Here is a 22,455-nt window from a genome sequence, read left to right as displayed (position 1 = left end):
GGTCCGTATCATCATGCCGACCAACATTGCCCTTGTCGATGTAGCCTCGGCCCACTTACACACCCACACATCTCCATGCCTCTCTGCATCAAAAGACCTGTTCCGCCTTGTTCTTCTTCTCCTTGTCCTCTTCTCCTCATCTTCTTGTCTTAGAATTTCACAACTACAAAATTCTCTCCAAACGCCTACTTTCTCAAACCAACGCTCTCGCCAACAAATGTAACCACCTTCTCGGCATCAAAAATGCCACCACACAGACTCTCCACCTCAAAGAGCCAGATTAACTTCTTACCAAAGGCGCCCCAGCGGCGCAGCAGCCTGTCACATGTGCCGCGAAGCTATAGTCTTGCCGCAGCCTTTCGGACAACCAGATCCATCACGCCTCCCAAGGTAGACCACATCCAAGAGGACGAGGAGGAAGAGAAGAAGAAGAAAAAGAAGGAGAAAGAGGGTGCAAGTGTACTGGCATACCTTTCTCTATGGAAGGGTGTGAGGTCGCTTTGGCGAGGTATTGATTGGTATGTTGGACGAATGAGCAGTGGGTGGAGAGGGATGTGAAGTTGGTTGGCAAATGGGGAAGGAGATGTGGATGAATCAAGTATACATCTGAATGTGGACATCAACACCAACGCCTGGCAATAAACATACAAACTAGCTTGGGAAGAAAGAGAGTGCCAATATCTCCCTCCGACAAACGGCATGAGAAGAACAAGAAGCAATAAAGAAAAAAGATACTTTTGAATCCCTTACTCTCACACCATCACCATGTGTTACCTCAAGCACCACCACCTCCACCTCCAATAACCCCCACCCTTCTCCTCAGCGGATCCCCCACCTTCGCAACAGGCGTCTGATCCCTTATCGCCTGCGCAGGAATCCGATACATGACCAAATACTCCCCCCAATGCAACCACTCATCCGCACCATCCACCGCCCCTTTCCCTTTGTTCCTATTACCACTACTCCCACTACTATTACTACTCCCACTCTCTGCACCACCCTCCCCACCCTCCCTCAACAAATCCGCCGCCCGAAACACCGGACCCCTAGCAAAATGCGCAGGATCAACACTAACAACCCACGTATCCTCCTGGTATCTCTCGCCAAAATACCGTGCTACGGCTTCGGCGTGCGCGGCGTTGTCGTAGACGCTGATGAAGGGCGACGAGATGTTGGTTTGCTGGTTGAGGTGCGCGAGGCCGAAGCGCGAGAGGGCCGAGGTGTAGTTTACGATTGTGGTTTGGTTTTTCGCGCTGAAGCCGGTGGAGAAGGAGTAGCGGGTTTGCGAGGTGCTGCGGTGGACGCGGTAGACGAGGGGTGGGATGGCGGTGGGGGCGGGTGTAGTTGATGAGGTGGAGAGCGGAGAGGAAGAGGGTGTTGTGATTGAATGAAGGGCTGGTTTGGATTGTCAGTGTTGTTGTGGTGTGGAGAGAAGGGGGGAATTTATGTACCCGCCATGATGACAATCGACTGAAGAGAGTTGGAAGGATGATTAGTTGGTGTATTCTCCTGGTGCTTTATCAAATATAAATTTCCAGCCCCCGAAAGATAATAAAATAGGTCAGAACTGCAAGAAAAGATTATGATGACAAGGACTAAGAGCGTTTGCACTGCATGTCTACTCCGATTTACCAATCCTACATCTCATTATAGACCGGTCCAGAGTCACACTTATATTCTGTCTCGCTCCCTCCTCTCCACCTCACTTCTCTTTTCTTGTACAGAAGAGAAGCGGTCAAAAATGCTGTTCAAACGGAACAGGTGCATGCAACGCAGATCAATACTTCGTTGGCAATGTTGCCTTCCATTTCCCGAACGGAGATGCACATTTATTTCTTTCTCCAGCTCGAGTTGTTGACTTCCCGAGACTCCAACAAAGAGATGGCCATATTCGCACTATGGGAACATTCTGCAGTGCCGACCAGGCTATCGGGAGTGGCTTGAGCCCGTTGGAAAGGATGGCCCGGTGCCGCGACTAGGCTACTCATTTGGTGCTTGCCCATAGACTAGCTGCATCTGATACATTTTCCGGTAGGCTTGTATAAACTTGTATACTCTGACCTGTTTTGTTTCATGTCCCCAATGGGTGGATGCCTGGGTAACTGCATGCAGACGGGTAAAATCTCCGCAAGACAGATCGTTTGAAGAATCGGGACAGCAGCCGACTAACGAAAAATGTATCATCTCAAAGATGAAAAGGGCGAGAAACTTGAATATTGTGGAAGAATGAACAAGCGATCGGATAAAGGTATTTTGGACAACAAGCCGCTCAAACTGTCAAGGGAAGTACATGTTCGAAAAACTAGAGATAATATATTTCATCATACCTTATGCAGACAAGTAGTTCAGACCCACTACTATGTTGAACTCCAATGATCACACATCTGAACAACGAAAAACCCATCTTTGCCCCCAAGCTATGTTGAACTATCAAAGCATGCTGCTGCTCTGTCGTTTCGCGGAACCCATAGAGCCGGTACCGTGCTAGCAAACGAGTTGACGCATGCAACAGGGGAAAAGCAAAAGTGGTTCCCCCCAGCATAACCATAGGCTAAGTACCCCTGAATCATAGCAGCGGAGGCTAGTTACCTTCCGAGTAAATTGGTGAATGTACCGCTGCGAGACATGTTGTAGAAGCGGGCATTCATGGCACTATGTTCAGCAATACGGAAGGAAGGCAGCTTGCATGGTAGACCGTAGAATGTGATTGTCAGTATATGCTTACCGCTACCTATTCATCACGACTTTTGAATTGATAGAATATCCCGTAACAATAAATCGTGATTTAAAGCCGTCTTCATACGAGCGATGGAGTAAAGACTACGAGCATGGAAAGGTGGGCTTTTAGCTCCCATCCGCCCCCTAAACCATCTTGGGATTAGCCCACTCCCCCATCACTCTTTCGTCGGAAAAGCCCACGACAACGACGATTGCAAGTCTGCAAACGAGCTTTGTGAACGCCACAACATAACCAGCAACTGTACGAAACAACACCGAAGCCATCAATTGCTATCACTCTCTAACAAATCTTCAGCGTCCTTCTTTCCTCCGCCCGCCCACCAAAACCAACCAAGAAACCCTCCACCACACGAAACCTCACCCACCACCCATCCTCAAACGCGCCGAAACCCATCCACACTCGCGGTGCGCGTACAGAACCACAAAAAAAACACCCCCCAAAAACACACCCAAAAAAATGTCATACTTCCGCATAACCCTCATGCGCTCCGGCATCGGCATGCCCGCCAAAACCCAAGGCGTACTCAAAGCCCTCGGCCTCCGCAAGCGCATGACAACCGTCTACCATCCCGTCTCGCAATCAGTCGCGGGCCAGATCATGCGCATAAAAGAGTTGGTCGATGTCAAGGAGGTGGCGGTTCCGATGAGCAAGGAGCAGATGCGTCAGGCGAGACGGCCGGATCCGGGGTATTATGTTGAGATGAGGGCGGGTGAGGCGATGGGGGGTGTATGAGTAGGTTGGAAGAAATGTGTGTATGTGCATATACGGGCGTTTTGTCTTTTTTTGGGGGCGGAATCAGAATAGGGGCATAGTTTGGCATGTATTATGATGGAGGGGGGGGGTTTCTCTCTCTCTTTCAAGCTTCCGCTTTTTTTTGCGGGTTTTCTTTATACCCTCTTCTCTTTAGACTGGAATGTCGAATTGCAAGAGTTGCAGATGTAGATTTTGGGTTTCAAATGAGACAATGATTTAAAGTAATCATCTGTATTCACGTTGCTGTAAATCTACTTCAATTGCTATCATATGGTTTTATGTAGAATCATAGCCTTGATATGAGCACGTAAGCAACAGTCGGAGGATCATGACATTCAGGCATATCGACCCAATTTGCCATCTGAATCGGCAGGCTCAGTCGATTCAGACGAGCTTGAGTATGTCCCAAAGAGAGTGGTAACTTTTTTCTTCTCTTCAAGGCGCTGGATACCTTGTGCATGTCACGTCACTAAGCATAAACTCACCTGTACATTAAGTACCAGTGCTAATCAAACACTTACCATCATACATTTAACAAAACTTACAAGATGACCGACTGTCCACTAGTCAAGACCTAGCACCAGCGTATAATGACCTGTATATCAGTATCAAACGCAAAAAAACCACTGGTATCGTACCGTCATCACTTTCGAATAAGAGGAAAAAAACCGCTCTATAACCAATCTTGCATTAATGATCAAGTTTCTAAAAAAATACAGCTTTCGAGAGCTACTGACCTTTTGTATGTCTCGAAGCGCAATTTGCGACTCGGGTGAGGTTTATTGCAAGCGGACACCAGCCGTACCCTTCTTCTTGGCTTGGTCGTCAAACGCGTTGCCCAAACCACCGCCTCCGCTTCGACTGGAATCGAGCGAACTCTCGGCCATCTTCTTCTTCTCAGCCGCAATTTTCTCAAGATGCTTCTTCGTCTTGGTGTTACCGCTGCCCTTGCCGTGGAATTGGTGACTGAGCTGCTTGAACGCCTCTTTCTGGTTCATTTGACGACCATGCTCATCGACATACTTGAGCTCGATGTTTGGCGTGTACTCCTTGTTAAAGAGCTCGGCGAGACGACGGCTTTCGACCATGTCTGCGCTGGTGTTGTTCTTGCGGGCCCATTCTTCGCGCTCGCGAGGCGTCATGTTATTCCAACGGGCAGAATTTCGCTCGCGCTCACGAACAATCTTGCGTTGACGTTCAGCTTCCGCCTCGGCCTTAGCCTTGTCGGCCATGAACTTCTGGCGTTCACGGTACAAGGCATTCTTCTCACCAGCGTCAGATTCGGCGACCAGTCCTCGTTGCTTGAGCAGGGCAAGCGTGGCGCCTAGACCTTGATCAACAGTCTTCTCAGCCTCGAGACCTGTTTCGGTAATTTCGGTGGAAAGAGCACGCGAGACGCTGCGATTCCTTGCGTCTTCTGCTTCTGCTGCTTCAGCGTATGATTGGCCCATTTCTACATCGCCATCTTCGTCAGCAACTGGAATGTCGCCCATTGACTTGGTGCCTTCAGAGATGTGGCTTGACTTTCTACGTTTCCGGCGTGCCTCTTCTTCTTCATCACCAGCCGCACCCAAATTCGAAACAAACTCAGTCGTCTCGTCAATGACTAACCCGACATCTCCATCTTCGGTAGATTCAAGGATGTCAGGTTGGGGGGTGGTAGCTTCTTCGCGCAGTTGTCGTGCCAAATCTTCTGGTCGCATCTTCTTGCGCTTTTTGAGGGCTTTTTGACGCTGGGCCGCAAGGTTTGCCTGAAGATCATCATCGTCTATGAAGGATTCGTCGAAAACCTTCTTCTTCTGTTGTGGTGCAGCGGCTTCTCCGCCATCAACTTCCATGTCGTCAGCTGCAGGCTCCGTAGGCATGGCGAGCATTTCGTCCTCATCTTCGACACGCTCCCGCTTGGACTTCTTGCTCTTCTTTTTCTTGGGTTTCTTCATTTTGACCTCCGAAACATCCATGTAATCATTTGCAGGCGCATCTTCTTTGAGTATGTCAAGACTGATGGCAACCTTCTTTGGCTTTGCAGCACCTTCAGCCTCAGCCTGGATAGCCTCGACAGTCCGGCCCTTGCCATCTAGTGTGAAAGCCTTGCTCTTCTTGCCGTCAATTTCCTCATCGTATTGTGCCAAAATCGACTTTTGACCCGACTCGTCCATGTCGTTGGGGTCATAAACGCGCTTTCGCTTCTTGGAATCGAGTCGCTCTTGCAGCCGCTCCTTCTCCCTCAGCGCAACCGCCTCGAGCTCATCTTCGTCTTCGGCATCGACTGCAGTGTCCTTGAGCACCAAAATCTGGTCCTCGTCGTCGAACTCGTCTAGCTCGTGTCCAACTTTGACGCCCGCAAGGTCTTTATCGGTGTACTGCATAGCCTCAAGCGCCTGGCGCTCGCGCTCTTCCAGCTCCTTGCGCATTTGTTCTTCCTTGGCGATCTTCTTCTGGCGCTTCTTGCTACTTTTCAACCAAGCCAAGTCATCGTCAACGTCCGCTTCATCCGCCAGTCCCTTGCCTTCGAGTTTGGTAAAGCGCGATGCCCTCTCGCGTTCTTTCTTAATTGCGGCGGCACGCTCCTCGCGCCTGATCTTGGCCAATCTTTCTTCCTCGAGTTTCTTCCAGTTATCAGAAGCAGCGGCCTGACGCGTATCGATGGTGCTTGCAGGCTCTCCGTCCGAGTCGTCGTCATCTTTGGCAGGCTTGAAATCGAGACCGGAGGGCGCTGCGGGCGCTGCGGAAGCACTTCCACCTGGGAGGGCAGGAAGGCCCATAGACAGGCGAATCTTGTTCGCCTCATCGATGGATAGGTCGACCATGGTGGAGGTGGTTGCGGGAGGATGGTCAAATAAGGGAGTCGCGTTACAGAAAAGCAGTATACCCCCGGTCGGATAGGGTCGCAAGCAGGGTACAGAGAAGAAGCAGTGTACCTACTTTTTCTTATAAGTAGGCAGCAGCCCGAGGAAGGTGAATGCGTCCTTCTCGATCTACCAGGTAGTGAGAGTCGGGCGTTGGATGGTGTGGGTAGGCTGCGGGCAACATGGCACCTCCGAAGCAGCAGTTTCGCGCCAAGGCGCTAGCACGGACGGCGCGCCGACGATTTGCCGGATCGCATAAAAAAAGTTCGTCGGCCTCAAGCTTTGTTCTCTCCACCAACGCCCTGTGTCAGAATCTCCCATCCACCGCCCAGAGGGCTTGCTCTCTGCGGCAGTGTGTATCGGTTGTAGATGCTGACAGCTCGTCCATTATGGAGCCATCTTCTTCCCGGTAGATTGTTTCGGACGACAGGAGCGGAGAACAACTTTGGCAGCTTCCGGCAGCCTGAGCTCACCGAAAGGTTTGAGCTCGGTGTATGGTTGTCTGTCAGGCAGACTGATTCCGTCTCCCTTTTGCTAGGCCGTCGGCCATTGATGCTTGGGACTAACCCAGTCGGCTACATATTCTCGTTATGCCGAGTACTGCAGCTTTTGCTTCTGGCGCGACTTTGTGTGAAACTTTGAGCATCGTTCATCTCGATAGCTTCGCCCTTGCGCTCTTTTCACGCGACCTCGATTGCATGTTTATAAACAATGGCGTCATGTGCTATGCAGTTCGTTGCATGATGCAGGACGCGGAATACGGAATGGGACGTAATTTCACGGGTTTGCGACGAGATGCTAAGAGGCTGCTGCTTGCAACTTGAAATGCACGTCTTGGACTCATCCTATGCCTATGTCTTTGAAAATGTACATGTTATACAGTAGTTCAGCTACAGAGCCAATCGAATGCAATACGGACCCTGTGCCAATGCCCTCCATTCACTCCACATGTTTCTCCTTCGTCCAAGATGGCATGTTTCCCCAGTCATGTCGAAACGCCTAGTTTGTTGCCGGTACCTCTCCCCTCGCCAACTTGAGCAGCTCAGCCTCTCTGCGCTCCTTCAATAACCTCTCCCTGACCTGTATCCTGTCTGCTTCACTCCTCTCCTTGAACTCGGCAATCTCCCGCATCTCTGCCAATTCCTGCTCTGTCGGCTTAATCTCCTGCGCACCAGTCTGCGCAACCAGCGCCTCTAAGATCTCACTCTCCATCTGGTCCCTTATGTTGATCGTATATGTAGGCTTCGACGTATCAGGAACGAGAGTATTGCGTGCATTCGGTGTACCAGATGGCGGTGTAGAGTCTGATTGCTGTGCTACAGGTGCGTTGGTAGTACCGGCTGCGGGTTGGGTCTTCGAAGCCGTGTAGATGTGGAGGAGCGCTGGTCCGTCTGCGTCGTTGTGCCGTGAAATTTGAATTGGGACGGATGGGTTTCGGTATTTTATTCGCGGTAGCATCTCACGCCAGAATTTCCTGTTCACAATCTTAATATGCGGCGTCGCCTTGTCCCAATCGACTGATCCATCGTCTGGGCCGTTTGGAGGATAATTTCGAGCATACCTTGCCCCTCGGTGGCCTCCATAAATCTTCGTGTTGAACTCCATGCTAATCTTGGATACCTCCTTCGGTAATATAAGAGCGCCAGGCCCGCACCTTATCCATAGCAACTGTGAGTAGCACTATCAGCCGTCTGTTGTATTTTTTACGCATTTCAACCTCGCATGTCGGACTGCGGGCGACGCTTTCGGAGGTGCTCGTGGCAGAAATCAACATACCTTCTGTAATATTCGTCAGCCCTATTCAATGACCAGAAGCCGATTGTAAAAGTAGATTGCTCACCTCGCGCAACTTGCGCATGCGACTTAATATGTGTACCATGGTTGCTGTGCTGTGGTGTTGAACTGCAATTGCGGAGACTCGAGAGATTCTTAGTGCACTTCCCCGTAGCGCGAATGGCCGCATCTTGGCATCTACAGGTGGGACATGGGCAGCCCCTCTCCACCTCGTCCAACACGCGAAATCACATCACCGCTTTCATTTTTGAATACCATCCTCTAGTTTGCGCCATGCATCTTTTCCACAGGCACTTAAGCAATTACAAAGTTTGATTGACACCACATGCTGACTGTCTCTATTCTTATGGTCGTCACCACTATCTCAATCAAACTCACACGGATAATGACTCAATGTATATTGCATATCCTCTATCACATACATGATATTGGCGCACAAAAACTCTTCAATCGTCTCGACCTTCATCATCCATACTACTCTCACGCCACAACGGGCTCTTCAGGGACAGTTCTGAGCTTTGCAGCAGCGTAACCCCCCTAAGCAGTTGACTTGCTGAATTGAATCAAGCGCTTGACACCAACCTATTCCAAAATTAGTACATGTTCTCAAAACGCCAATTCCTGGTATTCAACTTACCATCCAGTTGCTGCCCTCATCCGTCTTGTTAGTCATCAGCTCCGAGAAGATGGCAACAGCCGTGTCAAACTGCTTGGCTTGGATGTTGGCCGCCAATTCATTCATTTGCTGAATAGTGTCCGGCTTGAGAAGATCCTGGTTGTTAAGATGGTCGAACAAGATGTTAAGTCTCTTCTCAGTGTCGGCAACGTGTTGCCTGTACTGGGCGGGGGCTTTGCTCTTGACGCGCTGAAGCTCTGCATCGAGAATCTCATAGATTGGCCGAGCTTCATCGGGTATGTGTGATCGATCACCAGCAGCTTTTGGAAATTAGCAAAAATTGCTCAACTGTAGGTATAGTTTGATGGAGGAGAGTGGATTCATTGTGGTGGGTTAAAAGTCACTTACGATGCTTGGCCGCTACTGGGGCAGCACTTTGGGATTGTTCAGTCCTGGGCTGAGAATCAGGTCTTGGTGGACCTCCTTGAGGGGGTCCAGCGCGTGGGGGGCCTTGTGGAGGGCCTCTTGGTGGGGGAGCTGCGGCGGCAAGAGGAGGCGTTTGCTGGACAGGTGAAGGTGCGTAAGGCGATGCCGCGGGGGTAAATTGACCTGGTGGTGGTGCAATGTTGCGCGGCGGGGGCATCCCAGCCATTGGTCCTGGCGGAGCCGATGGCTGCGATCCTGGGGCGGGAGCATAGCGGTTCGAGGGTGGTGCAGCGGCTGTTGGAGGTGTGTATGGCGATGCTCCACGTTGTACTGGTGCTTGTGGTGGTGCCGCAAAACCAGCAGGTGGTGGAGGAGCATAGGTGCTAGCTGCTGGCGATGGGGCGTACTGACTTGGAGTGCCTGCTCGTGGAGGACCAGATGGAGGACCCTTTGGTGGTGGGGGTGGTGTTGACCTTGCTCCAGGGGAAAACGGACCTTGTGGCGGACCTGCCATTGGCTGCTGCTGGTTTGGGAATGGAGAGGCTACAGCATTCATCGGAGTACTGCGGCGTGACGCTGGTTTCGGCGGGCCAAAGTCTGGCGTATCGTTCCATGCTGGAATATGGCCTCTGTTGGCTGCAGGTACAATGGATGGAGAGTTGGAGAAGTTGCGTGGCGGAGGTGCGATTGGATTTTGCTGTGGGGTCTGGTTGAAGCCACCGTAACTTGGTTGGGGTACAGACGCCTGAGATGGCTGATAGCCAGCAGGGGTGTAGGCATTACCAGACGCTGCGCCCGCTGGCGCATACGGTGATCGTACGGCAGCTTGGGCTTGTTGCGACAAAGGATTGATTGGGGCGTAAGGCGACGCTCCCGGTTGTGTCTGGAGTGGGTTGGTTGGAGCGTATGGCGTCTGTTGAGGTGGTACCGGTGTTGCTTGGGCAGGTTGACCATACGAGGGAACCACAACCTGGCGTCGTCCGCTGGCAGTAGACTGAGTGGGCCTATGGGCACTTGCTGGTTGAGTTGTGGCCTTCCTTGTCGCTTGCTTGACACGATTTCTCGCCACATCTGCTGCTGGGTACTTTTCAGGGAGTAGATCCAAGTACCTCTCGGCAATCGACAACTGTCCATGGGCGGATGCGATATCAGCGTACTCGACGTACTTTGCGTACAAAGGCTCGAGTTTCCAGTCGGCATCCTTTTGCTGTTCAGTGTCCTTGAAGTCAGTCACCTTTCGGAAAATGGTGACCTTTTCAATAAACTCTTGCAGTGATCGCGCGTGGATAGAGAAACTGTTGTCGCTATCCGTCTTCTCAATGCTAGCCTTCTCATTTTCTTGTAATTCCTGCGCCCAGTTGACGACGACCTTCTCGAGCTTGGAACCAGCCAAGTAACAGAAAGATGCATCCTTGCGGTAGGAAACATTTCCCTCTGAGAAGGCCTCCTCCAGACGATCACCAAGGGCCTCGCACAGATCAGGGAAGTCGGCTTGGTCGGCAAATGTGCAGATGGTAGCCATGACTTCCTTCCAGTCTTTGAGATCAGCGTTGTACACGAAATCCCATAGGTTCTTTCCAACAACAGATGCAAGAAGGCGAAGATAGTTTGGCGCGTCTGCCTGTTTCTTGAAGTATGCAGCTTGTGCTTTGGCGATGCACTTCTCGCCACCGCAGATAGCGATCATGAAAGCATCTGACAGTCGGTTTTCCTTCAGACAAACGTCTAATGCCGCGTTGAAATCTCCTAGCATAAGACTGCGAGTGATCTTGGTATCCGCCTCCGACTCCGAGCCAGTGTAGATCTGGAAGGGATTGTTGGTCTTCGCGCCCTTGGAAGCCGCAAGGTCGGAGAGAAAGTTGCCCTCGTTGGTCGCATTATCGAAAAACGAGGCACCTTCGTCAGCATTGGCATCTGCATCGCCATTGGTCTTGTCTTCCGTCTTCTCCTCTTCCGCCTCTTCTTCTTTTTTATCGGAGAAGCCAAGGTACTCGATGAGTTTGCTGCGTGGGTTTTCTGAAATCAGCGTCTCGATTACGGTCCAGTCAGCCTTTTCCTCCTCGTTGGTTGCCTTTGATATTTTTAATTCACAGATTGAAGTGAAGTTACCCTCCTGCAAAGCCTTGTCGAACTCTTCGCTGGCTGTGCTGACTTCAGAGTCTACCGCAAAAGTCGAAATCGAGACCTTTGACTTGTTGTCAACGATGCCAAATCGTACCAACTTTCCACCGAAGCCAAAAGCCGCACCCGCTCTCCTCTTCAGCCATTTTGGGGGTGTCTTGAGCGAGAACGATGCGCCCTGGGGCTCTGCATGTGTCTGCGCAAAGAAATCCTCTCCCTCGGGTGCTTGGGTGGCTGCCTTCTTGTGGTCTGCAGCAGCGGTAGTGTTTTGTAATGTCTGGATCGCAATCTTGCCGTCAAAGGAGGCGGTTGCGAGGAGGTTTGGGTTCGCAGGGTTGAATCTCGTCTGGAAAGTCCAGTTGGTCACTACAGGGAATTCACCCAAAAGCTCACCAGTATGAGGGTTCCAAGCAATTGTCCTGTTGTCCTTGCCGCAGGACAGGAGAAGGTCGCTGTCTTGTATACACCACGAAAGGGATAGTACACCCTGATCGTGCGCTTGTAGGGTTTTCTCGGGCGCATTAGTATTGCGCAGATCCCAAACCAGTACAAGCGGGTTCTGGTCGGTTGGGATGGCAGTGGCCAGTCTCGTGGGCACATTGGGATCCCATGATACTGCGCTGACAGTCTTTCGCCCGTAGTGGTTCAGTGTGAGGTTCTCCTTCTTCAACTTGACATCCCAAACAGTGACAAAGCCACCACTGCTTCCAGTCGCAAGAATATGCGCAACCTTCTTGTTCCAATCCAATGCGGTGTACTCGTCGGGGTTGGCTCCAGCCTTGCCCAAGCGGAACGACTTGGATTCGTCGTCAATGTCGTGAATGAACAGTTCGCCTTTGGCGCCTGCGGATGCGAGGATGTTCGGCCGGAATGGGTTGAATTGTATCGCTTGGATTGGGCCAGTGTGCTTCTCGATCTGGTCAATCTCGGCTTCGTCACTGCACAAAGTCAGCTCTGCGTAATCACTCGCTGGGCTGAGAATGCTCTGACCCTTCACCTGCCCTTAACTTCTCCGCGTCCCATAGTATCAATACCCCGCTATCGAGCGCGCCCGCTATTACTCCATGGGGGTATTGTTCACTAGGTTGACTCCATGCAATGTCGTTAAATCTAGAGAAATGTTCAGTAGCTGCTCCATCTTTTGTAGATGCCATTGCCCATGTACCGTGATTCTACGCTTACAGTCGCAACTGGCTTGAGCTCAACGCCCTGCTCACTGTCGTCCAAGCCAAGTTCCCAAAGCTCTAGCTGGGTTTCGTTGGAGAAGTCGGCGTCTACAGCTCCAGCCTTTGTTCCAGTTGCAATGAGGGGCTGCGTTGGACCGGGCGACCAGGCAAAAGCGGCCGTCCGTGGGACTTCTCGTAGACGGACCATGACGGTGGGCGGTGCTTGCACCTCAATGGCGTCAGACTAGAGAATTGGGTAATTGACAAGCAACAAAACAAGGAACTGATGGAAATTTCTTGTAGAGCGAGACAAGACGTAGAAGTGGGAGAAAGGAGAATCGGAATTGTGTCAGAAGCGCGGAGTGAGATTCGAGGCAACGACGTGCTTCACCATGCAATCATCCACCTGTCCTTCCCTGGTCCATCGCGCGGGCGGCGCCCGATGTGTGGGTCCCGCTAAGTGGCCACGTGATATCGAATTTCCACTCAATCTCTACAACACGACTACTCTGTGAACCAGTATCGCATCGCACACCACATGCAACCATGTCCAACCTGTCTGATACTTCGCGACTAAAGGCCACGGTATTCGTCGGCGGGCTCGACCAAGCGGTAACACAACAAACGCTCTTCCACGCGTTCCTGCCCTTTGGCGACATTGTCGAGGTGAACCTTCCCAAGCCAGAAAACCAAAGCCAGGGCGAGCAGCATCGTGGATTTGGATATGTGGAGTTTGAAACTGCAGCCGACGCGGTCGATGCGATTGATAATATGGATCGGAGCGAGCTCTACGGATCTGTGATCAAGGTAGCGCCAGCCAAACCGCAGAAAGATGCAAACGAAGGACTAGGCAGCAAGACGGCTATTTGGGAACAGGTACGTGTCTTCAATACAAGCATATTCGTGCGTCAACCGGTGCACTGACAAGAATGCAGGAGGGGTGGTTGGCGAAGCATGCTGTGAGTGAGGAGGACCGCAAAGCCAATGAGCAGGCCCAGGATGAAACAAATGGACCCATGGACCCCATGCAAGGCCTGGAGGGTTTGGATGAAGCTGGACCTAAGCCAGCATGAAGTCTGTTGTTTGGCTTGAATGAGGTGTCTAGTATGGTGTATGCCGGCGTTTGGGGAAAAGTGCATTTGATACCACATGCTATTAGAAGTAATTATTCAATCTTGATTTGAGCGATAACAACTACTACCAGACGTGCCAATCTTCACCATATGAGAAACAAAGGCATAGCACAAAGGAAATCCGATGCTTGATTTCTGAACTTGACAAGGACTCAGTCCCGTATGCTGTACCTATACACATGGCCGCTGGAGCCCTTCCAAGCCCGCCGATTCCGCCATTTCTGGAGACCTGTTCCAAGCATCTATTCCTGCTTGCCCTGCCTCTTGAGGCGGAGGGTCTTGTCGACCCAGAGTTTTCGGGTAATGGAGAAGAAGGCCATGACGATGGCGACGCTACACGTATATCAGACCACCTGTACAGTGAGTAGGTGATGCGGAAATGAGGGGCTTACCCGAGAACGACGACTAAGGAATGAGGTTAGCAAAGGATCCCTGCAAGCACCAAAAAGAGGGAGGGCTTCAACATACTAAGGGGCCAAATCTCCGTGGGGATGTTCTTAAGCTGGCGGAGACGCTGCGAAACGGTGTGGGCTGTTGCATTGTCAATTCAAGTTGGTTGCAGCGGCATCGAAAGCCAGGCTGTGATTGGCCTACCGCTGTGCTCCTCCTTCTACGCCTTGTTAGCAAGCCATTCGCCAGAATCAAGAGAAAGGCAAGAGAACATACGGGGACGGGGCTGCGCAGGGCCATGGTCTGCCTCACGAAGAGCTGGGGGCTCTGGCGCATGGCCATCAACCGCGTGGGCTGCATTGCCATCATTCGCGATGGCTGCATGGCCATCATGCGAGTTGGCTGCATGGACAGGGCGCGGGTGGCTTTGAACATGGTTGGAGGATTGCTGTGTTTGCAATTGGGGTCGGGAGTGGAGAGTTGGCGTCGTCGCTGGGGATCGAAAGAGCTTCACGGGTTTCGTCACAGGCACGCTGAGAGCTCGCTCGCGGAGCTTGACTGCCCGGAAAACGCCGAGCGAATTGTGTGTGGACAAAGCGTCTCGGGTGGAATGATCGCAACCTCACAACTTCACCTCCGTCACCACTTTGCCCAACTACGCCTGCCATTGCCGCCCCACCACCTCGAATAACCCCCGACGCACCACCGCAATCATGTCTGACAACGGCGAAAACGGCGAGGAGCTAGTCACCAAGCCCTTCAAGTTCGTCACTGGTGAGCTTTTCCCGCTACTCTGCGCATCGCAGACACCAAGCTAACTCGTCCCTTCACAGCTGGTACGCCGATTCCGCAATCTCTCTATAGTTGAACCCCTGCCGAGGGCGGTTATCTGGAGCTCTGGGAGTGCAAAACGCGGTGCTAACAGACTTGGGCGCATATAGGCTTCGATGCCCGCTTCCCCAACCAGAACCAGACCAAGCACTGCTGGCAAAACTACGTCGACTACCACAAGTGCATCAATGCCAAGGGCGAGGACTTTGCTCCCTGCAACCAGGTGCGCATCCTTTGGAATCATGGGAAATGAAGGCGTGTACTAATAGATGGACGTAGTTCAAGTTGGCCTACAAATCTCTGTGCCCCAGCGGCTGGACATCGCGATGGGACGACCAGCGTGGTGAGTACCCATTATACTCCTTGCTTCATACGTGCCGCTTGCACCGACGTCTCCCTAGAGAGCCAGCAGCTGATATGTGTAATAGAGGCCGGAAACTTCCCCGTAAAGCTCGACCAGTAAGCGGCTCGCTCAGACGAGATGTAGCATGTAGCAAGTTTGTAGAGCAGGAAAAGGAAGAACCAGAGACTGGCATCTGCATCTTAGTGTTCTGTATCATAGAGATTGATATCAGCAATGCAGCTTGGGTTCGCATTATTCGCCACGGGCTATACTTCTACTCTCGTGATGTCATTGACTCCTGTGCTGTTTTTGGTCCCTCACTAGTTGATTGACAAACTGGCTAACACCAGACTCAATGTGCCTTTCAAAACTGATAAAAAAGCATACACACAAATATATCATGTAAGCAGCTACATCAAGAACAGCCGAGGCACTGATCCTCAAAGTATAGTCAGTGGAATTTATATATATATATATATAGTCATATATTGGATACATTATCATTCAGTATCTGGAGGGGATATCTAAGGGTCAATCTATATGACGCAACTTTGGAAAAAAGGACCTTCAATTGGATGGAAGGGAACATGGTGACTCGCGGAGAGAGAGAGAGAGCAAATGAGAATAGGTACAGAGAGAAGACGAGAGTGATAGAGACAGACTGCCGCCCGTGACACAATATAGATATAAGGAAATAAGACCGTTAAATGCGAGGCCTGAGCGAGTGTAAAAAATCGTAAAGAAAATCGACAATTGCCGTGTCGACACGTGTTGTAGTGGAGGAGGGTTGGATGGGGTAGTCGAGGAGGTAGGAGAGTGCCTTAGTTCGGCCGTGCGTTAAATGCAAAGTTGCCCTCGTATGTTGGTCCTCTACAAAAGAGCAACAGATTCGTAGGCAGAGGAATATATGACATGTATGGCTCCGTACCGAGAACTGGCTCGTAGCGAGGGTTGTAATGTTTCAGCCCCCAATTCGGGTCGTCATTGCGGACCTCCTCTTGCTCTTCGGGTTCCTCCTGTAGTTGCTGCAGTTGCTCTTCCTCCTCTTCCTCCTCTGCAATTGCAGAATCGTCGCCGTGGGCGCTGTCCTGTCGCCAATGCTTTCCGGGATCCAGGATCTCGCCGATGCTAGCAAGCGACGTAGGCGCAGCTGCACGGGGTTGATAGCTTGCATCATAAACCTCGCGGGTCTCGGGGTTCATCAAGGTGTCAAAGGCAGCCTGTAGGGCTCGGTACTTCTTGGCATCGCTTGAAAAGTACACAACTCGTAACCGGCGATAGGCAGCCTTGACCTCGTCGGTAGTTGCCTTTGGGGTGATTTCCAGGATGGCGTAGTGGTCGATGGCATCTGGGCTTTCAAGGGCGGGGTCATACATGGAGTCGGGAGACGAGATAGGAGAAGCCATGGGTGTGCGCTGGGCAAGGATGACGGAAGCGTCCGAGACGTAGATGGAGGCTCGTTTGCTATGCTGGACTGCTGGCGAGTTGCTCGAAATGCTCATAGGCCGTGGCCGCTGGACTGCCTCGGACTGGTTGCGCTCGTGGGCGAATCTCTTCCTAGGCGAGGGAGATCGGAAGGGACTGAAGCTAGACTTGCACACTTGGTCGGAGGATGAGGGAGACATGGTAGAGTATGAGTTGATCATTATGAACTAGGCACAGCAGGTAGAGAGTGTGGAAGAACAATGGAGGGCTCGGATAACAATGCTCGACACTGTGTGTGCAGAGGGGTGGTGGTGATGTTGTTGTGGTCAGGCCGAGTGCAGGAAAACATGAAAGCGCACGCCTTGTCTAAGACACGAGAGGGACAGGGCACAGCAGTAGCTGCGCGCAATGCAGGGGAACGTTGTAATCACCAGGGCGGCCAGAAAGTGGAGCCTCGCCGCAAGCTCGCGAAATGAGGATGTTGTGAATGGACATAATTTAATGATTAAGCTAGGGGGGTTAGGATGAAACGAAATACAGTTGCTGGGCTGGGTGTTTGGATGACTCTGACGCGTCAGTGCTGAGGGGTGAGGGTCCAGCTAACATTCGACCGGCGCTCGGTCTGCTCGGGCATGGCACGTGCTACCGTGATCACAACTGCAACTGCAATCCAACTGCGCGCCACACGGTTGGTGTGGGGATGCGGCTAGCGCCTTCATTACCGATGGCACCAACGCATGATTAGTGGCTCGTTGGCAGGGGGACTCGTCCATGCACCAATCACAGCCGAGATGCTCGTAAGTTTCGCACTAGATTGGCTAGATTAGACCTATTTAGAGTTCTCCCACTACTGACTAAGCGAAACCGCCATAATCGCCCCACTACGAATTAAGTACGATACTTTCGTCCCAGCACAGAGTAGGTAATAGCTCACCGTTGCCGTTGTCGTCGTCATTTTAAGCACAGGACCAGGCGGCCGACGACGATGACTGGCGGCCATGGCAGATAATGCAAAGAAGAGGAAGCACGCTTCCACCACAGGCTCCGCCAATGCCCCCAAACGCGCCCGATTTCCCCAAAGACCCCAGCATGTCATCCCCGCAACGCCCACCAGCAACGCGTATCCCAATGGCGAAATCAACGTTGCAAATTTTCTCAAGTCGCACGAGAACGAAATCAAGTCGCTGGAAGGCGCCATCAAGGTAGCCAAGAACGCCCTGTCACGGCGCGCGTTCCAAGATGTCCCCAGGGAGTTGCGCAGGAGGACTGCGAGCCACAATCCCACACGTGTACCCAAGAGACTGCGACAACGGGCGCGACAGGAGGCCAAGGACGACAACACCCCAATCTCAAGAGGCACCAGCGGTAGCGGTATGGGCAAGGGCAAAAAGAAGCATCTGCGCAATGAGGGTCGGGAGAAAAGCAGGCAGAATTGGGAGAAGCGGGCAAAGAAGAGAAAGCAAGGCAATTGCGCAGCAACTCACACTCAGGATCACGATGGAGACACCACCATGGACCCTCCCCCCGTAGACACCCCAAAGCCAGCACCTCCTCCAAAGACGAAGTCGAAACGCATATTCCCTGCCCTCGCAACTCCTCATACTCCTCCCTCGCGATTCCGTAGACGGCAAAGAGACAAGACATGGCTGCCTACACATCTATGGCATACGAAGCGCGCAAGAATGACAGACCCCAAAGCGCCTCTGTGGCGGTTTGCCCTCCCTCTGCAGCCAGCTGCCAAGGCATACCGTCTTACTCACAGAGCTGCAACTCAGCGCGGAGCCGTGGCCTGGGACATGAGTTACATGTCCACTATCAGTCTCCAAGGAACTGATGCCAGCCTCACAGGCTTGCTGAAGGGACTACACTTTGGTGCAGAAAGCGCAGAAGATCCATGGCAGAATAGAGGGAGAGCGAAGAAGTGGAGGCATGGCACCAGAACTTGGGAAGGCTGGATACACGAAAGAGAGGACAATCGTCTAAAGAGGATCGCCCACGTCACCATCGTCTGGTGTGTGGCAGAGTCGGAGAAAGACAAGAGGAGGGCATTCATTCGTGTGCATCCGAGTGCTTTCTTGACACTCTGGAACGAGGTCATCAGGGCTGCCAAAGTACAGAAGCCACCAGTTATCGTTCAGGATACCCGCTTCGAGATTGGCTCCATCGAGATCATGGGTCCTGCTGCAGCAGAAACTCTCTGTTCTGTACTTCATCCCACATCCTCTTCTTCTGACACAGATGCCGGTGCTCCACAGTCACTGTGGCCTTTGCTAGCCCCGGTAACAGATGTTGCTTCGCTGCCAGCGGGCGCGCTGCTGGCATTTGACATAACAGACCCTCGGCTCCGCGACCCTCCTTCGACGACACCAACAGCACAAGATCAACAGTCCATGACGATTCTGACCGAAGCACTAGCAACCTGGCCAATTGACCAGACGCAAAAGGCCGCGGCAGTATTCAACACGGACGCTAGGCTGGCCGCCCAGCGAACCATGCCATCTCAAAAATCCATCAATCGCCGAAGAAGCGCGTGCACACTTGGCGAAGACCTTGAGGCGCACCCGACGGACCCAAAAATACCGGCCCTCGTATTTACGTCACGAGAGAGCAGGTCGTGGACAATACTGCTTCCGTGGAAATGTGTTATGCCGGTATGGAGACAGATGATGCGCTACCCCGTCTCCACGGGCGGGAATCCGCGGTTTGGCGGCTTGAAAGAGCGACGACAAGTCGACTTTGAGCGATCAGTACCGCACTTCCCCTACGATTTCCCCAATACAGATGCTGGCTGGGCCTGGGAACTGCATACGCGACAATGGAGGAAGCTCGAGTGGACAAAGCGCCCAAAGGGTAAGCGGATAGAGTGGACCACCATCGATCTTGGCAACGGCAGGAAGGGTGAAGTGGGAGAGCCCTGGGCTTGTGAATGGTTGCGACTCTTGCCATCAACGCACAATACTGCCGACTTCTCACATCAGCGATCGGAGGAAGGGTATACTCCACTGCGTCAGCTGTCGTCTGTTCAGGCAAAAAAACTTGTGGATGGACATCTTTTGGTTGACAGCCGGTTACTATCAACCTGCGTCTTCGCTGTAAAGATCACAATGATACAACGTGGTACTCCAACAGAATGCGCTCGTATCTACCGGCTGCCTGCAGACGCAGAGCTGCGAAGTAAATGGGTGTCACTAATGCCACTTGGTGAAGACAAGCGCATGCTAAACAAGAAGGGATCTCGGCCTAGCGATGTCAAGCCTAGTGGTAATCCGAAAAGGCAGCTTGCAAGAAGACTACTCGAACCGTCAAAATTAGACCAGGGCCCGCCCAGAGCCGGTGAGGGGGACTACCCCTTGGTTCCCGACGAGGGGGACCTGGTTGGCTTTGTCACCACGGGCAACTATAACCTCGCAGAGGGTATGCCGACTGCTGTAGCCAACCTGGCTGTGGGCAGGATGCTGAGCCTTGTGGGGGCACAAGGGATATCGCCGTCGGATCGCATGTGCATTGTAAGACCAGCGGGCAGTAGCATTGGTCGGTTAGCGAGATGGGAAGTGAGGTGAAAGGCACCAAGTATTACTCTAAATAGATATATATATAGGTGCGCGAAGAATGGATAGCATTGGTTTCCTGTTGGAACCGTTGGGAATATAATATTATGCGCTTTACATGTCGGTCGTGTGCGTAATGGGGGTGGGGTAGGGCAGATAGGTTCGCAATGGGCTGCATGGGGAGTGCATTGCGCTAAACCGGGCCCGGGGACAGGGGTACTATGGGTAACTCCCGCGACTAACGCTAACGTCTCAGTGTGTCTATGTCCGTTCATGTGCCGTGCCAGCGCTTCGTCTCCCCAACACGCACCGTCGACGGCGAGCAAAGAGTGACAGAGCGAGAGAGCGCGCGCGATATGTCTGAGGACCGGCTGGCAGACGACCAGGCCGAGGGTATCGCCTCTGCAGTCGGACTGCCGTCGGACGCGCTGACAGAACTGGTATGATGGTCTCCACCCATAACCCGCCTCCTCTGTTATGCGTCCTTGACAAAGTCATTGCGTCCTGCTAATATTGTCGCAGACGACGGATATATTGGACGAACTACTGAGCAACATCGTCTATGGCACCGCGCTATCATGTCACCGGTCCGAGAAGCTGCTCCGCATGCAGTCGGCTGCCACCCAGGCCGAATCAATCGCCCTCGCCAACCTCGAGCCGCAGTCGCAGAAGCAAAACACCAACGGCGCCACAACAATTCCCATCGCAGAGACCCCAGCAGCGAAATATGAGAATGGGCGCGTGTTTCTCAAGGGGAATCCGCTCAAGACGACGCCTGAAATAATATGTCCGCATTGCAAGCTGCCGCGCCTCATGTACCCCATCATGGGCAAGGGCATGCAGAACCCTGATTTGACCAAGGAGTACTGTATGCTCTATCCCTGGGTACAGAGATCGGGTCACGATGTCTACGGCAACCCGTTTCCTACCGACATGGCCAAGAGCAAGAAGGAGCGCGAGCTTATTAAGCAACAGCAAAAGAATGCTGAGAAAGAGAGCGTCGGCACACCCGGATCGCAAGACACAGATATGGCCGGTGGCGACACCAAGGAAATCAAGCTCAACACGGGCGGCAAGCCAGCTTCGTATATTCCATGGCACACCTGTCCAAACTGCAAGCGCAGTTTGCTCATCACGCGATTCGCACAACATTTGGAAAAGTGCTTGGGTATAAGTGGGCGACAGAGTTCACGAAATGCAATGGCAAAGCTTGTAGGACAAAATGGCTCAGGTTCGGGTGTTGGCAATACGCCACTCGGAAGCCGAATGGGCACACCCGCACCCGGTTCTCAGGACGTCCCAGCTCCAAAAACCAGCAGCAAATCTAAAGGCATCTCGCCTACCAAGAAACTCGCTGCCGGCGACGATGCAGACGCAGACGAACTTGGCCTAGACAATGATACACCCGAGCGTCGCAAGATCAAGAAGAAGAGCTCATACATCAAGAAGGCCGACCGAGATAGATCTACAAACGGTAGCGGCGGTACCCTCAAAGTCAAGCTCAAGACGGGTAGCAGACCAGATCTCGACCGAAAGCACAGCGAAAACAGCGAGAGGGGCGAGGGTAAGAGAGATCGCGACGCAGACGACGGCGGTGATTCGCCCAAGAAGAAGAAGATCAAACTCAGCCTGGGCGGCGGGGGCAAAGACAGGAATAGGATGAGTGCTAGCGTGGAGCCGGCGAATGCTGCGTCGCCCGAGTAGCATCAGACGCCCAAGCATGCAAGCAGATACAGTGCATGTATCTCCGGCCATGCGAGAGTGTTGTGTAATGAAGGTGTAACATTGTACTATCAAATGGGGTGGGGCTAAAGCATCTCAGCGGCGTTTTCCGGGTTTCTTTTTTTATTCGTCTTCTCTGGGGAAGAAATGGACTTAGGCTATACCAAGGCACGGGAGAAGCGTCGAGAGAATCATCGACCTATGGGCGTTTTTTTCTATGTCAATTTTTCTTCTAGTTTTATTTTCAGTTGCTAAATGTTATGAGAGCTCTTCTGAGTCGAGTGGATGCCATGTATCCATTTTTCATCTTTTTTTTTGTCAGATTCTTGTAGTAGTCTGCTGGTGAGTAATTCTGTTTTTATCTTGTTTGCGTGATTTACTTCGCGCTGAATCCAATGTGAATATATGGCTTTGTATGACTTGAATTGTTTGATTTGACTATATTGATGGACATGTACGATGGAAGATCGTCTTGCACGTACGTGCTCTATCATGTAGGCATTGCAATTCATTGATGTGCCTTTCTCTACCTAGATATTAAACGATATGCTTTCCAGTTACCACACGTGAACGATACGGTCGTTGAGCCTCATGTAAT

At 52.1% G+C, this 22,455-nt stretch overlaps 13 protein-coding genes across 13 annotated transcripts; 6 read left to right on the top strand and 7 right to left on the bottom strand.

Annotated features, from left to right (window-relative positions):
* Positions 1-243: 243 nt before the first annotated feature.
* Positions 244-558, top strand: COCCADRAFT_107424 (uncharacterized protein; the record flags this gene model as incomplete). Its single annotated transcript, XM_007718412.1, has 1 exon — positions 244-558. One exon carries the CDS (start codon positions 244-246, stop codon positions 556-558), a length of 315 nt encoding a protein of 104 aa, XP_007716602.1.
* Positions 559-793: 235 nt separating this feature from the next.
* Positions 794-1,342, bottom strand: COCCADRAFT_73534 (uncharacterized protein; the record flags this gene model as incomplete). Its single annotated transcript, XM_007718411.1, has 1 exon — positions 794-1,342. A coding segment is annotated over one exon (549 nt), but the record flags the coding sequence as incomplete, so codon positions are not given.
* A 1,854-nt stretch (positions 1,343-3,196) lies between these two features.
* Positions 3,197-3,472, top strand: COCCADRAFT_107407 (uncharacterized protein; the record flags this gene model as incomplete). Its single annotated transcript, XM_007718410.1, has 1 exon — positions 3,197-3,472. One exon carries the CDS (start codon positions 3,197-3,199, stop codon positions 3,470-3,472), a length of 276 nt encoding a protein of 91 aa, XP_007716600.1.
* Positions 3,473-4,101: 629 nt separating this feature from the next.
* On the bottom strand, positions 4,102-4,257 carry COCCADRAFT_107428 (uncharacterized protein; the record flags this gene model as incomplete). Its single annotated transcript, XM_007718409.1, has 1 exon — positions 4,102-4,257. A coding segment is annotated over one exon (156 nt), but the record flags the coding sequence as incomplete, so codon positions are not given.
* A 15-nt stretch (positions 4,258-4,272) lies between these two features.
* Positions 4,273-6,303, bottom strand: COCCADRAFT_107426 (uncharacterized protein; the record flags this gene model as incomplete). Its single annotated transcript, XM_007718408.1, has 1 exon — positions 4,273-6,303. One exon carries the CDS (start codon positions 6,301-6,303, stop codon positions 4,273-4,275), a length of 2,031 nt encoding a protein of 676 aa, XP_007716598.1.
* A 408-nt stretch (positions 6,304-6,711) lies between these two features.
* On the top strand, positions 6,712-7,227 carry COCCADRAFT_40482 (uncharacterized protein; the record flags this gene model as incomplete). Its single annotated transcript, XM_007718407.1, has 3 exons — positions 6,712-6,883; positions 6,949-7,113; positions 7,148-7,227. The coding sequence occupies 3 exons, from the start codon at positions 6,712-6,714 to the stop codon at positions 7,225-7,227; spliced, it is 417 nt and encodes a 138-aa protein (XP_007716597.1).
* A 114-nt stretch (positions 7,228-7,341) lies between these two features.
* Positions 7,342-8,221, bottom strand: COCCADRAFT_40481 (uncharacterized protein; the record flags this gene model as incomplete). Its single annotated transcript, XM_007718406.1, has 3 exons — positions 7,342-7,816; positions 7,904-8,010; positions 8,183-8,221. 3 exons carry the CDS (start codon positions 8,219-8,221, stop codon positions 7,342-7,344), a joined length of 621 nt encoding a protein of 206 aa, XP_007716596.1.
* Positions 8,222-8,673: 452 nt separating this feature from the next.
* COCCADRAFT_8641 (uncharacterized protein) lies at positions 8,674-12,673 on the bottom strand (the record flags this gene model as incomplete). Its single annotated transcript, XM_007718405.1, has 5 exons — positions 8,674-8,718; positions 8,774-9,072; positions 9,161-12,237; positions 12,290-12,409; positions 12,465-12,673. 5 exons carry the CDS (start codon positions 12,671-12,673, stop codon positions 8,674-8,676), a joined length of 3,750 nt encoding a protein of 1,249 aa, XP_007716595.1.
* A 338-nt stretch (positions 12,674-13,011) lies between these two features.
* COCCADRAFT_107397 (uncharacterized protein) lies at positions 13,012-13,538 on the top strand (the record flags this gene model as incomplete). Its single annotated transcript, XM_007718404.1, has 2 exons — positions 13,012-13,341; positions 13,401-13,538. The coding sequence occupies 2 exons, from the start codon at positions 13,012-13,014 to the stop codon at positions 13,536-13,538; spliced, it is 468 nt and encodes a 155-aa protein (XP_007716594.1).
* Positions 13,539-13,840: 302 nt separating this feature from the next.
* COCCADRAFT_8639 (uncharacterized protein) lies at positions 13,841-14,423 on the bottom strand (the record flags this gene model as incomplete). The annotated part of the gene is made up of 5 exons (XM_007718403.1): positions 13,841-13,931; positions 13,991-14,003; positions 14,067-14,129; positions 14,193-14,208; positions 14,265-14,423. 5 exons carry the CDS (start codon positions 14,421-14,423, stop codon positions 13,841-13,843), a joined length of 342 nt encoding a protein of 113 aa, XP_007716593.1.
* A 278-nt stretch (positions 14,424-14,701) lies between these two features.
* Positions 14,702-15,282, top strand: COCCADRAFT_107429 (uncharacterized protein; the record flags this gene model as incomplete). Its single annotated transcript, XM_007718402.1, has 4 exons — positions 14,702-14,762; positions 14,930-15,042; positions 15,099-15,162; positions 15,248-15,282. 4 exons carry the CDS (start codon positions 14,702-14,704, stop codon positions 15,280-15,282), a joined length of 273 nt encoding a protein of 90 aa, XP_007716592.1.
* Positions 15,283-15,983: 701 nt separating this feature from the next.
* On the bottom strand, positions 15,984-16,787 carry COCCADRAFT_107427 (uncharacterized protein; the record flags this gene model as incomplete). Its single annotated transcript, XM_007718401.1, has 1 exon — positions 15,984-16,787. One exon carries the CDS (start codon positions 16,785-16,787, stop codon positions 15,984-15,986), a length of 804 nt encoding a protein of 267 aa, XP_007716591.1.
* A 798-nt stretch (positions 16,788-17,585) lies between these two features.
* COCCADRAFT_40475 (uncharacterized protein) lies at positions 17,586-21,839 on the top strand (the record flags this gene model as incomplete). The annotated part of the gene is made up of 3 exons (XM_007718400.1): positions 17,586-20,082; positions 20,466-20,575; positions 20,658-21,839. 3 exons carry the CDS (start codon positions 17,586-17,588, stop codon positions 21,837-21,839), a joined length of 3,789 nt encoding a protein of 1,262 aa, XP_007716590.1.
* Between the last annotated feature and the right edge of the window lie 616 nt (positions 21,840-22,455).

This window comes from Bipolaris zeicola (genome assembly GCF_000523435.1).
Source record: "Bipolaris zeicola 26-R-13 unplaced genomic scaffold scaffold_230, whole genome shotgun sequence".
Classification (NCBI taxonomy): Eukaryota; Fungi; Ascomycota; class Dothideomycetes; order Pleosporales; family Pleosporaceae; genus Bipolaris; species Bipolaris zeicola.
Note: the sequence above shows the minus strand (reverse complement) of the source record. Positions and strands in the feature narration are given on the sequence as shown.